At 46.6% G+C, this 16,442-nt stretch overlaps 1 protein-coding gene and 1 long non-coding RNA gene across 2 annotated transcripts in view; one reads left to right on the top strand and one right to left on the bottom strand.

Moving 5' to 3' along the window:
* LOC139057312 (transmembrane protease serine 9-like) overlaps positions 1–16,442 on the bottom strand; it is a 31,628-nt gene that overhangs the window by 7,386 nt on the left and 7,800 nt on the right. The window contains exons 3-10 of the mRNA XM_070535263.1: positions 15,523–15,602; positions 12,382–12,473; positions 8,148–8,404; positions 7,081–7,214; positions 5,088–5,212; positions 4,179–4,294; positions 2,627–2,706; positions 46–137 (exon numbers count right to left, since the gene is read on the bottom strand). Coding sequence (XP_070391364.1) covers positions 46–137; positions 2,627–2,706; positions 4,179–4,294; positions 5,088–5,212; positions 7,081–7,214; positions 8,148–8,404; positions 12,382–12,473; positions 15,523–15,602 — 976 coding nt within the window. The remainder of the gene's footprint in view (positions 1–45; positions 138–2,626; positions 2,707–4,178; positions 4,295–5,087; positions 5,213–7,080; positions 7,215–8,147; positions 8,405–12,381; positions 12,474–15,522; positions 15,603–16,442) is intronic.
* LOC139057314 (uncharacterized) overlaps positions 6,593–16,442 on the top strand; it is a 28,978-nt gene continuing 19,128 nt past the window's right edge. Inside the window, exon 1 of the long non-coding RNA XR_011512685.1 lies at positions 6,593–6,662. This is a non-coding gene — a long non-coding RNA (uncharacterized lncRNA). The remainder of the gene's footprint in view (positions 6,663–16,442) is intronic.

The raw sequence follows: 16,442 nt of genomic DNA on the forward strand, positions 1-16,442 counted from the left end.
CGTTCCGCGCGACGACTACGGCAAGTTTCTTTTGAGGTCGCTTACTCATTTCCGATCACCCCTGCTGCCGTCAGCACGTAGCCGTTGCCGATGTAGGCCCCGGACCCGGATAGGTTGCCTTGAAACATGATAGCAGCCTGTGAAAAAAGTGACATCATCCGGAAACGCTTAGTCTACTCGGTCCATCTCAATTCTTGTAAGAACCGCCGCAAAATAGCTTTCCGCTGCTTTTCTATTCTCAAAATGTGTTTAGCGGTCTGCGCGCAGTTGATCTAAGGTGAAGAATAAAATCAGTTGAATGACAGCTCACATGACATCCCACAATAGTGGTAACATAGGTGTGAGCGTTGTTTTAGAGAATCTTTAAAGATGGCCCGTGGCAAATGGCATAATTGTATTCCCTGAGCTGAATTGCTCGAAGTGGCGCACATTACGCGTGCGATAAATTGAAATGTATAATCAACCAACTAGAAAAAAATCACTAATTGATTTTTGAAGTGATTACTGCACATATTACGATATACAAGTTGTAGCCGGTTAGTTTGCGAGGCATATAAACTTGGAACAAACTTTGAGGATGGCGCTAGTTTTGAGGAGGAGAGGAGGAGGAGACAAAGGAGGGAAAAGACAGGGAGGTTAGCCAGTGTAAGTACCGGCTGGCTACCCTGTGCTGGGGATAGGGGTAAAGGGAATAAAAGGAGAAAGAAGAAGAAGAGGAAAAAAAAGAAAAAAAAGAAAATTCACAGAGTAACGCGAAACTACGCTCTACAACGTTCAAAGGCGGTCACACAATTCGCACGTCCTTAAAAACTTCAACAAAGCCCTTAAGGCCTTCAGTGCCGAAGCCCGTCTGGACCAATGTCCTAGAGCTTTTTCCTCTGTAAAGGGGCGATTGTCCAGTTTTGCGAGAGCGGTCACAAGCACTGTTCTTCGCACTGCGTAACGGGGACAGTCACAAAGGAGGTGTTCAATCGTCTCCTCGCAGCCGCAGGTGTCACAAGTAGGGCTGTCGGCCATTCCGATACGGAATGAATATGAGTTCGTGAACGCCACGCCGAGCCACAGGCGGCACAGAAGTGTTGCTTCCGCTCGTGGCAACCCTGGTGGTAGGCGGAGTTGCAGACGTGGATCCAATTTGTGGAGACGTGCGTTCGTGAAGTCACTGGTGTTCCACAGATTTTGTGTAAGCTCGCGGGCGAGGGAGCGAAGACTTGTGGCTGCATCTGTTCTTGACAGTGGTATGGGTATAATCTGGGCGCCATCATGAGCCGACCGGGCAGCGTCGTCCGCACTGTCATTTCCTGAAATTCCACAGTGACCCGGTATCCACTGGTAGATGATGTTGTGTCCCTTGTTGATTGCGTGATGGTGGAGTAGTCGGATGTCTGCGACTAGTTGCTCATTAGGTCCATGGTTGAAAGGGGACATCAGACACTGAAGAGCTGCCTTTGAGTCACATAAGATGGACCATGAATGTGATGATTTCTGAACGATAAACTCCAGAGCAGCACGGATAGCTGCGAGTTCCGCAGCCGTCGATGATGTAATGTGAGATGTCTTGAACTTGAGGGTGACGCACTCTGTGGGAATCACCACTGCTCCAGCTGAACTATTAGAGGATACAGAACCGTCAGTGTAAACGTGGATGCGTCCTCTGTGTTGTTCATGTAGCACTGAAAGCACGGTTTGTTTGAGGGCAAAAGTTGACATCTCTGTTTTCTTTTTGATACCGGGAATTACCGGGAATTACCGGGAATTACCGGGATACCGCTAGTTTTGAGATATGTGCCATCATACTAGCGGTAAAAATGGACTGTTGTTCCACTTACCTTAAAAAAAGAACGGTTTTACGCATTGAAGCACAAAAATAACTGAAACACCCATGTATTTCACCGCACACTTTGGCAATGAATATTTCGAAACTGGTGTCATCCTGAAAATTCATTCCAAGTGGATACGCTTTGCTCAACGGTACAATTAGTGAATTACAATATGTACCGTAAGATAATTAATGAGAACTAATTATTTACGTTTCTTAATTAGTCGAACATGCATTTAGATTTCTCGTTCGAGTAACGTCCGCCGATTCGAGTGATCCAGCTCAAGAACTACGATTATGCTATGTGCCACAGGCTATTTAAATTTGCGTGGAACTTAAATATTATTACCCCATATGCATAGCAGTAAAAAAAAACAGTAAGTTATGCGGTTTTACGTGACAACACCATGATCTGGTTACGAGGCACGCCGTAGTGGGGGACTGCGGGAATTTCGACCACCTGGGGTTCTCTAACGGGCACCTAAATTTAAGTACACGGGTGTTTTCGCCCCCGTCGAAATGCAGCCGCCGTGGCCGGGATTCGATCCGGCGACCTCGTTGCTTAGCAGCCGAACACCATAGCCACTAAGCAACCACGGCGTGTATATATAGCGGTAGTGTCTATGTAGTAAGCAAAGAGATGCCAACAGCGCCCGCCAGTATACGAAATGTTGCAGGGAAAAGCTAGCACTTCTTTTTTCGTACACGGAACTTCAGCTGCGAACCCCTTTTAGCATGTTTAGCTGCGAACCCTGACGACTGACGAAAACGGTGTCGATCACTATAGTGATGCATGCCGGCACTTACCAGCCATGGAAACTTGTGGGCAAAGACCTGGGAACCGCCGACGATGCGGCCGTGTCCGTAGCGACCAGCCACCCCGCAAGCTTTGCGAAAGCAAGAAATGCACGGAAAGCTCCGATTATATATCCCACAAAATAACACACATTTTTATGAGCCGGTGATTGTGCGTGAGTCGGTTGGTTGTATACACACGTCTGTCCGGTCACAGACAATGACGATTTCAGGAAGCACCGATAACATCGCCCCTATTCTGTGCGAGCTCTCTGTCTTTTTCTTTTATTTTTAGTTCTCGGGTTTTGCGTGCCATAACCACGGTATGATTATGAGACACACCGTAATGGAGTACCCCGGATTAATTTTGACCACCTGGAGTTCTTTTACGTGCACCCAGTGCACGGTACATTGATGTTTTTGCATTTCGCATTTCGCCCCCATCGAAATGCGACCGCCGCGGCCAGGATTTGCTCCCGCGAGCCCTCGGACATTCTGTGCGACTGCAACTGCTTCATTCCTTGGCGAGACTACGGACGCGTGCTGCACACTTAAACACTGACAATATAAACATTCAACAAAATCATTCAACAAAATCAACTACAATACCAGTCAGAAAGCGAATACACTCAATGGAAACGTCAAAAGATAGTTGAAGCTCATAGGTGTAGCTATCTCTGTATCAGCCGTTCAGTTTCGGGTGGGTTGGAGCACGGTTCTGTTTCCGAGTTTTCCGCTTTGTTTTGCCCATACAGTTCTAGAAATTACAGCAAAACGCCTTTATTTTATACACCTTCTTGTTTTTTTTTCTTGTTTTTCTTAACAGAAATTAATTTTGATCGCCTGTGGCGAGTACCGCAATTCTGCTTCTTAGGCTGGATAACTCCAAGAGAATAATTTCACTCCGCATTAATTTTGACATTACTCCAGATTAATTTTGACCGTCCGGTGTTCTTTAGCGTGCACATAATGCAAGTTGCAAGCGCTTTTGTTTTTTTCATTCCGCCCTCATCGGAATGCGGCCATCGACTGGGGATCGAACCCAAGACATCGAGTTCAGCATAGCGCAGCGCCACAGCGACTGCATGGACCACCGCGGCGGGTATACGGCGAAGCTTGTGCAACAAGCCTTATGCACGACCACGTGGCCCCAACGACCCCACAAAGCCCCAAACTCAATTCCACATCAAGGAACATCAAAACAACTTGTTCACTTTCTTTTCTGGCCACGAGGGAGTACATTCGTACCAGAAAAAAAGGAATGAAATGTCAGTTAAGTTAAAATGTAATTAGTATCATAATTGTTTATTTAGTGATTGCTTTTCTGAACTTACTACGGGTTTTGCGTTAACTTCCCCGTGATTTGAAGCAGAATTTCAAAATATCAGGCTCGGCGTATGAGAAACGATATAAGTTGGGCTTTGTCGTGTTGTACATGGTTGAGGAAGGAATCCAAAGGGTCAAACACGAAAATCACGGCGCAATCAACAAGAGGGCGGAGAGCTCGTGTTCCGCAATGCGGGTCGTAACCAACTGTGTCGCGCAGCTTTCTTCTTCGACTCACAGTTGAGGTTCGGCTTCCTGAGCGGCCTGATGGCGTTGTCCAGCTCCAGGGAGCGAGTGTCGTCGGCCTGGCTGCACAGCCTTCCCTTGGTCACGTTCCGGATGAACTGCGTGTACCTGCTCCGCGAGCCAAGAGCAGAGGGCGTAAGTTCCGGGCGGACGCATGCGCGTTGACAATGTACAAATAATATATAAAGTTTGTGAAATTAAAAGGTCACAACTCTTTGAAAGCTAAGCGAAACTACATGGGAAACCCCGTGAGATTTCCTCAGTAAGAAAATTTCGCGGAAATAAATAATCATTCCCTTTTCCAGTCGTGAATCAAACTTTTCCAGTCGTGAATCTTCCCTACTACTCGCGGAGAGAGAGAGAGAGAGAGGGGAGGGGGGGGGGTTGCGTAGAGGAAAGAAGTGCTTTTTCTGTTTCCCTGCAGGCATCACGGCTCAGCGTAAATGTCGTTGATTTCCGTAGAACGCGTTTAATATGAAGTACAATAACTAACGTATACTTTATCACCTTGGGAACGAACACTTTGGCAAGCTTCGAAGATCAAAACTTTGTGAGAGCGACAGGCCTTGGCAAGCATAACCTAATAAACAATACCAAGTAGCTGGCCACAGATACGAAAATGTTACGTACGCGAGTAGGAAGGGGCAAAAGTAGATGCAGACAAATAAAAAGAAAAATATAACTGGAGACAGTTATCTCGCAAGTACAGTGGGCACGCACAAAGCACATAATGCATGGTGTACTTAGAGGACCTATAGCTCTACCTCTCATACGCGCATACCATTATAAGCGTGCATATATGTGCTTCTGCTGGGAGGAATGTTTGTGCATACTCAGGAGTTGCACGGTACGAGAGGGTCTATAGTGCACGAAGCTTGCGAGCAGTACTGGCGACGCTCACCTGGACACGCGCGTGTAGATGCCCGGGTATCCCGGCCGACCGCAACCGATGCCCCAGGAGACCACGCCCACTTGCAGCCAGCGACCGTCGGCTCTCCTGAGCATGAGTGGACCGCCGCTGTCGCCCTGTAACGCGGGAACAGGATAGCCGCTATATAGACCACTGCAACGAGAACTCCCTGGGCGTCGTCCACGGAGCACCAGCTCAAAACCGGGCAGCGTTTCAGGGAACTGGCACCAACCGTAATATGTGCTAGGGTCACCTTAACTTGGTCTGACTGCGTCGCACTCAATCCGGGACACTTGCAGACAAATACGACGTTCTTCCCAAGAGCGAGCTCGTTTTCAAGCCCCTTTAAGCCTTACGGCCAGGTGGAACATAAACTCGGACATGCTCGCGTCTGATTCGCAACCAGCTATATAGTCGTCAACGCGTATTTTCACCGGCAGCGTTGCAAATAGTTTTGCAGCACATTTCTGCTTATTTGTTTACTGTTGCAATCGAACGCAAGAAGGCTTTGACCCATCGAGGTAGCTTGGTGGCTATGGCGTTCCGCTGCTGAACTCAAGGTCGCGGGTTCGGTTGCAGCGGGCACATTTCGCTGGGGGCGAAATACAAGAACGCTCGCGTGCCTATATATTTAGGTGCACGGCAAAGAACCCCAAGTGGTCAAAAATTAATCCGGGGTCGCCCACTAGGACGTGCGTCATAATCAGATTGTGATTCCGGCATCAAAAAAAAAGAAGAAAAAAAACTCAGAATTGAATTGAAGGAGACTTCGGTGTCGTTCATTCGCGCCGGCTATACCTTTCCTTTTTGTGCGTAAATGTCTGTCACGAGAACTTTAAAAGAAAAGCGCCGTGCAATGCATCTCGTAGACGTAGCTGTCGATTAATTTTTTTCAATATGATCGTGGGACTTGCAGTGCGTGCAACCCTGGCCCCAGTTTTGAGCACGACCGCGCGGTGACCACGCAATCGACAGACCTCCCTCGTACGCGGTCGCGCCGGTCGGTCATAGGCACTCAATGCGCGCCCTCGTTTCTTGTCTATATACCTTATCTGCCAGTGCAAATGAACGCATGGCTTTGCTCTCCCGCTCGAGAGCATACCACCGCTGGATTTCGCCTATCCCGCCCCTAAACGTTAGGAAAAGAGATCGCGCTTACTGCCGCTATGTTTTTCTCTTATTTTGCATAAACATCGCATATTATGATCCGAATTGTTCGATATAACACCTGGCGCTTTTACTTGCCTGGTTTGTTAAAAAAAAGAAAGAAAAAGAAAACGAAGTTCCCTTTGCCTGCGTTCCTCTAAGCGATGAGTGGGTAAGCGCCAAACTCATCAAGGACATCATCATCATGTTTGTCCAAACATGGCAACTATATATGATGCTATATACCTTGTCACTTCTGGCGTCTGTACTGCGGCAAACTGTGACCTTTGAGAGAGAGAGAGAGAAAACTTTATTGAGAGAGAAAACTTTATTGAGAGAGAAAACTTTATTGACCTTTGAAATTAATTTCTATTGTTCGCTGGGGGTGCGATGAGGACATCAATAAAGGCGCAGACGAAGGTAAGTTGGCATATTTTAGAATAGACCAGGCAAGCAGCGTTGTCAGTAAAGTGTTTTAAATTTAACAATCCGGAGCATAAGATGCGACCGTGCTGTGAAGTTTCAGCTAAACAAATCAGAAGTAGGCGCGAAATCTCCCTCTTTCCTTAAAGTTATTAAGCGAAAAACGCAAGGCGGTGTATATAAGTGAAGCAACTATGCGTGTCCTGGCTCCAGCGCATCCGCAAATTAGAGACAACGAAGGACTGAAGCGTGGGAAGGCGCGCGCCGGCGTATTGCAGGATGTCCGTGGAAACACCAACGTAACAGAAAGTAAAACAAAACGATGTGTTCAAGACTGTATCCGAAGCGAAGTACGTTTTGCTCCGGTCGACCATTCGCTAAGGCTATACAGGAGACGTATATACAGTGGACGTACTTGGCAGGTGTCCTCCTTGTTTCCGCCCGCACAGAGGTTGGTGTCGAGGATGTCTTCACCCAGCCGCTCCTTGCACAACGCCAGGCTCATGATGGGGATCTTGGCCAGTTTCAGCACGTCGCTCGTCTGGCTCACTGCGCGTGCAAAATTCATACGGTCGCCAGACAAACGGGAAGCTTAAGAGTGAGTTGTATATACATGACGTCCGTGGTGTGCCGTGTTGAAAACTAATCAACATTAACAATGTCTGTATAGTTGTTCGCCGAACCCGGAAGCATGCATCGAATGTCGCGCTCCCTCTCACACTACCAAAGAATGCATTGCTCTTTCAAACTATTACGTTATGCGAGAAAGGCCTCGCCTAACCTTAAGACTCGACGGATAGCTTTGAAATGGTGCTGCTGAAAACGGTACCTTGTGATTGTAGCTCCAAAAAGAGCGCTATACTTTGTCTTACCACTTGGCTTCGCGCGTAACAGTTGTTCACCGTAAGCAAAAGAGATAGAGAGAGAGAGAGAGAGAAGCCACAAGGAAAAGGCAGGTAATTTAACGTGGCTGCGGAAGCTCAATTGGCAACTCTGCACTGGGGAAGGCGGAAAGGGGACTCAAACACAAAAGGAGGAGAAAAGTTCACAGTATGCGCGCACACGCACATATGCAATGAATAAAAATTTGTACACACGAATGTTTAAACTTCCGCGAACATACCGACCAACATACTATAGGGCATACACTCACGCGCGGGCACGCACGCACGCTAAGATGAAAGTTTGGGCATGTTGGTTATGGATGTTCAGGCAAACAGCGCGAGAACGACGAACCACAGACAGACCTACACACACAACACGCAGATTTTACTATTATTTTCTTTTCTTTTTTTGCGTAGGTCTGTCTGTGGGTGTTGTCGTTTTCGCACTATTTTGCCTGAACACGCACGCTCGCACAGACGCTCGCACAGACGCTCGCACAGACGCGCGCGTGCGCGCGCGTGCGTGGAGAGAGAGAGAGAGAGACATGCGCGCGCGCATACACACAACACACCCGGCGACTAGAATGCGTGCACGTACCCTCGGCGACGCGTCCCCACCCGATGACGGTGAACAGCTCGCGGTCCTTAAGCGGCGTGTCCACTGTCTCGACGCACAGAGGCGAGACGAAGTCGTGGAAGACCACGGGCTCGGCCAGCACGAGCAGGGCAATGTCGTGCACGTACGCGACGCCCCGGTAGCCCGGGTGAGTCACGCACGCGACGACCGCCACCGGCAGCGGCGTCGACGATATCCGGTGGCCGCCCAGCACAACTCGGAGCTTCTGCTCCCGGCGCCTGCGTCGCGAGCGTCACTGAAGGGCTTTTCTTTTTTCTTTTTCATTCTGTAACCTCGGTTTCTGCCAACGGAGGCCGCGCCAAGGGCTTACCGTATGTCAAGAACAATGCTCCTTGATCGACGCGCCTCGAATCGGTCGGCTGAAAGCGTCATGGAGTGGCTTCAGTCAAGACTGAGAAGAATTCCAATGTAACAACGTGGTCCTTTTCATTGGTCGGTTGACAAGTTACGCCATTGTCTGTATAACTCAGTGCTTGATGCGGTAGCCTTTCTATAAGCGCGGTGGTCTTCTTCGAACGTTTCACACATTGTAAGGAAATTAATCGCATGGCGCCATATGCAGTAGCCGCTTTCCGCTTTAGTTCCTTCGGAGCCACTCTATAACCTCTGGTTGTGACCGTTAAAATGGAGTGAGTTTCAAACAAGAGCCGCTGCCTCGGTTAGCCAACAATCTTACTCCTTTTCCTTTCTTTTGTTTTACAGCGAAGCTGTTAGCCTCTAGTTGGTCGGCGTTTTTCGAGTCCGCGTCGGTTAGCAAAAAATGTGGGCCGATGCCGGCGGTAGTGCAGGGCCAGGAGCAGTGGCTCGTACTCCCGTAAGGCAGATGCTTCAAGAACTCGGCAAAGTGAAGCGACCAGTGCAAACACTCTTTGGACTCACGCATACAACATACAGAACAGCTTATGTTTCAATAAAGAACAAGCGCAAAACAAGCATCCGAACGATACGATTGATAATAAGGCGCTCCTGATAACAATGCGAAGCACGTAGCGCTGGCTCCCTGCATACGTTTCCTGGTAAAGATTATTTTTGCGCAAGCTACCGTGGCGATGGCAGCTTGCGTCAAAATTACTATTACTCCCATTACTTTTAAGCAATAAAGCAATGCATACCCGCCCCCCTCCACAGTTGTAGTAGTGGTGTTCAACAGCTTCGCTGCTGGACGTCCACTTACGCAGAGCCGGGATGGTGAGTCAATATATATATATATATATATATATATATATATATATATATATATATATATATATATATATATATATACAGCCTTTACAGCATTCCCCAGTGCTGTAAAGGCTGCATTTCTGCATATTGACTCGTTATGCAGAGAAGCCACGTAAGCATTCGCAGGTACAGTCAACTCTTGCTTTCTTCTTTCTACGACAGCTCGCTTTGATACCTATGCGGGAAAGCAAAACAATCAATTCAATTTTGGCGTACCACCTTAAATCCAGTAGGACTTGTCCTTTCATTCTGTATTTCAGCAAGTGTTCTTATACGTATCTCCATCTGTTTAGGCAGGCAATAATGCTCCTGCGTGAAATCGGTTGCTCGTAGTGGTGCAGCCTTTGCAGCACGCAAAGGGTAAAAGAAAGCGTATTGATCGAAACACGCGGCAGAAAGTCTGAGCACCGGAAAAGAGGCAATAATTTAAAAAATGGAGAGGAAGAGAGTAACGATGGAAAGAACGTGTGGCAAACAAAAATGGGAGAGAGGTTGCAGGAATATCTGTAAATAACAAATGCGGATAAACAGCAACGTTTTGGAGATGAATTAACATTAGTGAATCAGGCTGTTTTAAGCAGTACAGAAGTGGGAAAACGAGGGGGGGGGGGGGGGGGTTACATACAATCTTAGAACCTATATTGAGGAATATGAAACACGCATATTTTTCTTTCGATCTCTCCGTACACCGTGTTACTGCAAAAGAAAAAGTTGTATCAGGCGCTATTCGCTCGTTACATCAGCCATAACTTGCCAGTACTTACGGACATGCGACTTTCGTGCCTACGTTCCTCAGAGAGTTTGCAAGACCAAGCGTTGCGCGTACGCCAAGGCTACCACAGAAGCAGGCATCTATCCTATCGATGTGTAACCCCTCTGGGAACCACTCCGTGTTTACCTGCCCCTTGACGAGCCGTCACGAATATCGCCCTTTGGCAACCGACGCTTGATAACACGCCTCCAGTCTACGTTTCTTTCACGAGTCGTCACTTGTCGCGAACAAGCTATCCTTACAAAAGTTTTACACAGGCTTAAAGTTTAAACCCACCAGCATCGGTGTTCTCGAAAACATTAGTGGCCGTTACAGACGAGGTCCTTATAGCTTGTTATCTCACGAAGCGGCCGACCTTTGTGACTGCCTTGTGAAACAGCCCACCGCATAATATTTCAACGGGTTGTCGGACACTGCGATGTCGATGGAAATGAGCTCGCCGACGTCTATGTATGCGCTAGTAAGTGACGATTGATACCATGGAATACCAACTAGCCCGTACTCAAACCTTGCTTCAGAATAGGCTAAGTTGATCCTTCGCAATTCTGATTCCACTTCAATACCATTGACGAGGACAGGGGCTATCGCTACGTTATACAACACCCTGCGCATCGCTAAGGCATGCAAGTTACTGGTCGCAGCCAAACCACCGTCGCCGCCGCATTCGCTCACTTGATCCTGAGTTAATAGATTTAGAATACCACGCAAAACTCAAAGAAGCCACGCGAGCCTTCTACATAGACTAAGAGTTGATGTGACCTTTGCACGTAACTATCGCTTTCTTATTGTAGGCGCGCACATCCCGGAACATGAGACCTACACCGCGCCGGAGACTATATAGACCACGTGCTTTGTGCGTGCCCGCTGTACTTGCGAGATAGGCAATGAATAACTAGCACTCTGGCCAAAAGCGTGGCAGTTTTGGCAAGTTGTTATGTCATGACTTTTTTAGGCTTGTAGCGCAGCTCGGGAAGAGCTCACTCTGTTCTCCGTCATTTTCATTACTCCTTCCTTCTTGCTCTTTCTGAGCTTAGCTCTCTGGCGCGCTTCAACAACCGGTCACTTTCTAAAAGCCTTCTTTCTTGCTTCATGGACAAAATATTGTGCGTGTCAGTCCATGAAAAGAAACGTGACTTTCTGGAGAGAAACTGAACTGGATGTGCGAGTGCAATAAACGTTTCAGTATTTTTTAACATCGGAGCTGTTCTATCAAGCTTCGCCGTCCGGCATTTTATGTCACGCAGGAGGGCAAGTTCCGGAGTTCACCGTCAGAGGGCACGCCGAGGGTGGAAGGGAGCGGTAAGGTCCCTGAATATTCAGGGACTTTAGGGAGCGGGGCCCCGCCGGGATGGCAACGGACAAATCGGAGGGCGCACCGGGGGTTGGGGAGGAATGGTCCAATCAGAGCGCACGCTGGAGGAGTGGGGAAGAGAGGGGTATAGGAGCAAGTGTTTCGCCGGCGCGCCCTTTCGCCCCATGGATTCCGCTCGGCGCGAGCGGCAGCACCCAAGTCGCGCAAATCCCGAGCTTCGAGAGCGAGAAGCGCAAGCAAAGCGCCAGTGGAGGAAAGCCGCTACCGCCGAGGATCGATAACTGGAGGCGCAAGCCAAACGCCAGCAGAAGCAAGCTAACATCCAACTTCGAGAGTAGGAGGCCGAGCAGAGATGTCGACGCAGAGAGATTCCTCCCACGGAGGGCCGATGGACGGTTCAAGAGAGAATTCCTCGACCGTGAGTGCGGCCACAGCTGCAAGGTGTGTGATGGACAGTCGTTTGATCACAACCTCACGCAACTGAAGAGTGTGGGCAATCCGGAACCGAAGCTCAAATGTAGCAAAGCAACGACAATAAGACAAAAGACTCATGAAAATCGCGCTAAACACGTGTTCAAAATTAAGCAAACGACCACCAGCTTCGCTGTTTTGGCAGATTTTACTTTTTTATATTCATCCGCATCTACTTTTCTTCCTCTTCTACTTCCCTTTTCTCACTTTTTCTCTCTCACTTTGCGCCTAGCCCCCCCCCCCCCCCCTGCCCAACGCTACGAAGCAGGCCAGAACAGAGTAGTTCAGGTCTACCTCTCAGCTTTCCTCTTGTGATGAATGAATCTGTAAGCAATTTATTGATATGATGACTCATTATCCTAAGTATGGAAGGGTATGGCAGGAGTATAAAAAATAATCATGTATAAATATCTTACTCTGAGCAGCAGTGCGCGGCCGTGAGAATGTGTCGATTGCCGATTAGCGATCCTCCACCCACCAGTTTCTCCTCTTCGTCCACCAGGGCCACCTGTGCTCCAGCGAAAAGCATGTGAAAGCACCGGCACACGCGAGTAGGTTTGACATGCAATTACATTCTTCACCTAAACGTTCATGAATCGGGAACTTCACGGAGGAGAAAATCACACTTTTTCTACTGGATCATACCTTTAACTGTTATCCAAATTTTTAAAATCACCTGTGGTATATAGCACATACCTACCTGCTGATTTGGATTACCGGAACAGGCAGCATTTACTTGCGCAAGAAATTATGATGCATAATTACCTAATTAGCAACATTTCGCTAATCAACTGTTTAACTTATAACCTTAGCGCACATAATGAAATTTACTCATTGGAGACGGTGATTTTACAAGGCACAAACACTCGGAACGCATTTGAAACAAACGCAAGATTTAAGATAAACGCTGTCAGAACTTGGGGTAAAAATGCATTGTTGTTTCACTTTCTTTTTTTAAGCGGGATGCCTTTTTATTCATTGGAGCTCAAGGATAATCGAAACAATGCATTTAGTTGCACACTTTGGGAAAGAATATATTGAAATTGGTGTCATTTCCTTAGAACTTGCTCTAAGTGTACATGTCTTGTCAGGGACTATACATACAATCTGCAAATTTGAACATGTGCCACAAGGTAATTAGGCTAAAATTAATTAGTAAAACATTGTTAATCAACGTATTGATTATGCAGTTAGATTTCTGGTGAAAATAATGTCCACTATATGCCATGTACAATTTTTTTGAATTATGTAAAAAAAAAGCTGCCTATATGAAGAGGTTGTTCCTTAAACGAAAACAACCTACACAGGAGTCCGTTCACAAAGGAAGTATGATTTCTCATAAATACAATGGCCGCCCCATCGAGTAATTTATATTAAGAGTTAGAATTGTGCTATCTGCAACAGGCAATTTCTTTTTATTTGGTGCAGTTTAAAGAACAACACCCTGTATAGTAGTCTACATAAAGGGAATAGAAATAATGCTATCAATTATTGCGTTTGTCTTTAATTTGTCGTGTCGAGAACCAGACAAATTGGAGACGCATCGCCTACTTGAGAAACAATCTCTAAGTTGGTGGATATTTGCGGAGACGAAGCAGATGTTTTAGACATGTGATTTAGTGCGGAAGAACTCTGGTGTTGTGGTATACAAAGATGAAAGCAACACGATTATAGTGCAGTGCATGCAGTTACCTATAGTGAAGAGTACCTGCGTATATGTATAATGGATGGAAAGCATTATACGTGAGAGCAGAGGAAGGAAGTAAAGACAAAGAAGAGGAAATAAATCAATTGTACTGTCATGAAGCACAGGTCACCATTGTTTTCATAATAAATAATTATTATTTGTATAATTTGTATAAGTATAATTTGTAAGATGTTGAAAGGGAGCAGTGGACCTCACTTTTGTGAATGTAGTAGTCTACGTAGGGCCCAGACACAAGTTCTAGTGTTGAAAGTAAACAAATGACTGTTGTTGGTGGTGGACTGTTGGGGACTGTTGGGTGTAGGACCATCATTGCAAATGAAGAGACCTAGGCAGGCGTGGGGTGGTCATCGTTTCAGTGCGAGAAGCAAAAGAAAGAAAGAAAGAAAGAAAGAAAGAAAGAAAGAAAGAAAGAAAGAAAGAAAGAAAGAAAGAAAGAAAGAAAGAAAGAAAGAAAGAAAGAAAGAAAGAAAGAAAGAAAGAAAGAAAGAAAGAAAGAAAGAAAGAAAGAAATTCAGCAGTTTCAGCGACTTCGCCAGCTCTGGACTCATATACTACGAACAGAAGCAAGATCTCTCAGCAGACACTGCCGTGTTCCAAATAAATTATTTGAGATGCGCACGACGCCATTTTGTGAAAGAGTAATATTGTACCATTCCTTTCTTCTTTACCGTTTTATGTTCAGTGTTTCTTCGCTTCAATTTGTCGATTAATTCGTTCTTGCGCTGTGTCCCGCTCACCTCATACTTGATTGCACCCGATGAAGATGACGGACCCTTTGATGTGTTTTTTTCCTGATTACACCACATAGTTTATTGAAGATACGAATGTTAGGCCACAATGGCTTAGCCAATTCTTTTTTTTTTAAGTACAGTGTAGTCGAATGATTGTTGACCTATAAAACATATATATGACCAAGCAGAATTTCAACTGGACTGGCATAGCTCCCTTTTGATTATAGCTGCCTGTCGTTCCCTCCCTATCAGTAGCAAATGTGACTGTTTTCTTTATCGGCTGTTAGTCGAGCATGACGTGCCCTTTAGGTCCTTCTAAAGTAATCGGAGTATGATGTTTTGCATTTTGCCTGTGTAATGCTCACATACGATGTACTCGCTGCGATAACTATATAATGTATGAAAAAAAGTTATTCTGGTTAGCTCAGATGACAGAGTGCGTTGGTCCTGGGTTCGATCCCCTGAAGCAGGACGAAGTTTTCTTCAAGTGCAAAGCTTTCTTCCCATAAGAAACCTGTGTGCGATGCCTTTGTATCTTCGTGCTACCAGACCGAGTCATTCAATGTTATACTCTAGGGTAGATGACGATTTTATCCTTTCATAAATATTCGTCCACCATACGGATTTCTGGAAAACTCACTTGGTATTATGCGACATCGTTTTCTTTCGCTAAACGATTACCTGCTATATGGTCTCCGAAAAAATCGGGCAAAACCCGCCCGTGATTATTGTCTAAGTTATGATTTGCAAAATTGTAATATGTGCCGTAAAGATGGCGTAGCCAGGAGCGGCACAGCGGGCAAGTGTCCCGCCCCCCTGAAATTTATGCGTTATAGTATATGGCCTCCCCACCCCCCACCCCCGCACCCCGGGGAAAAAAATATTCTAGCTACGCTACAGTCGTAAGGTAACTAGTTAAACACTTAATAAGTCAGTTTTGTTAATTAGTCGATTATGCATTTCGATTCATCATGCAAGAAATGTTCACCTCTTCGATTAGACTAGTTCAAGGACTATAATTGTGCTATCTGCATGCCAAAGGCGATTTCTGGTATATACACACTGCTGTCACGGCCCCAAAGCTGGCCCTTCTCAAGCGTAGTCTCTTCTTTACTCACCATCCAAGGAAACCGATGAGGGGGTCTGGCCTCTTCTCCGCCCAGTATTCTCGACTCCACGGAATTTTCCAGGCCACAGCCTCGGTGAAAGGGGAAATAGATATGAGCTCTTACGGCGCTGATTATACTGCTTTGACGTCGCTGAGATGACAGCGGCAACAACCAGGAATGTAGAATGCGAATTGCGATTGTTACATACGTGAAGTTCATTATGCATGGTCACGCAAAATGGGGTTGAGGGGGGGGGGGGGGGGGGGGGATGAGTCTAGCGCGCGTTATCAGTAGGTATCATTATACGATTGACGGCCCTCAAAAATTCACGGACGAAACTGTAACAGTTTTTTTATCATATGTGAGCCTTGGAGAATGTTGCACAGATACAACATATTAGACGTACGGGTGCAATGATGCGAGCACTTTTTGCACGGTTTAGCATCGTCTTTGTACTTAGAATTGCACAATCAGCCGTCCAGCTCACTGTATCTGCAGTAAAGACCCAGCAGCTGCATCACATATACCGAGCCATCTTGTGCTGCGTTTTGCAGAAGACCGCTTCGGTGAAAACAAAGTAGCAAAGAAGCGAGAAATCGTTTTCTTGAAACTTTTCGCCATTGAAAGCATATTAATCTATAAAAATAATAATAACAAACGCACGCAGGCCACTGTGATGTTTCCGACAATCCGCATTGTTAGTGGTCACGCAAGGACTATGTTTAGTTCCTCTGAATGGGCCGACAGCACATATGTATATGTCGCGCCTGCGACGTCGCGCGTGCAAAATGGCAAGCAAATCCGTACCATGTGAAACAGGATTTTTCATTGACTGCATCATGCGGACTTCGCACTCCCGTTCCACATACATGGACCGATCGCGGCGATATTGGCGTAGGCTAAATAATTCAGGACGCTTCTGTGGAAGC

The sequence above is a fragment of the Dermacentor albipictus genome, chromosome 3 (assembly GCF_038994185.2).
Source record: "Dermacentor albipictus isolate Rhodes 1998 colony chromosome 3, USDA_Dalb.pri_finalv2, whole genome shotgun sequence".
NCBI classification, from domain to species: domain Eukaryota; kingdom Metazoa; phylum Arthropoda; class Arachnida; order Ixodida; family Ixodidae; genus Dermacentor; species Dermacentor albipictus.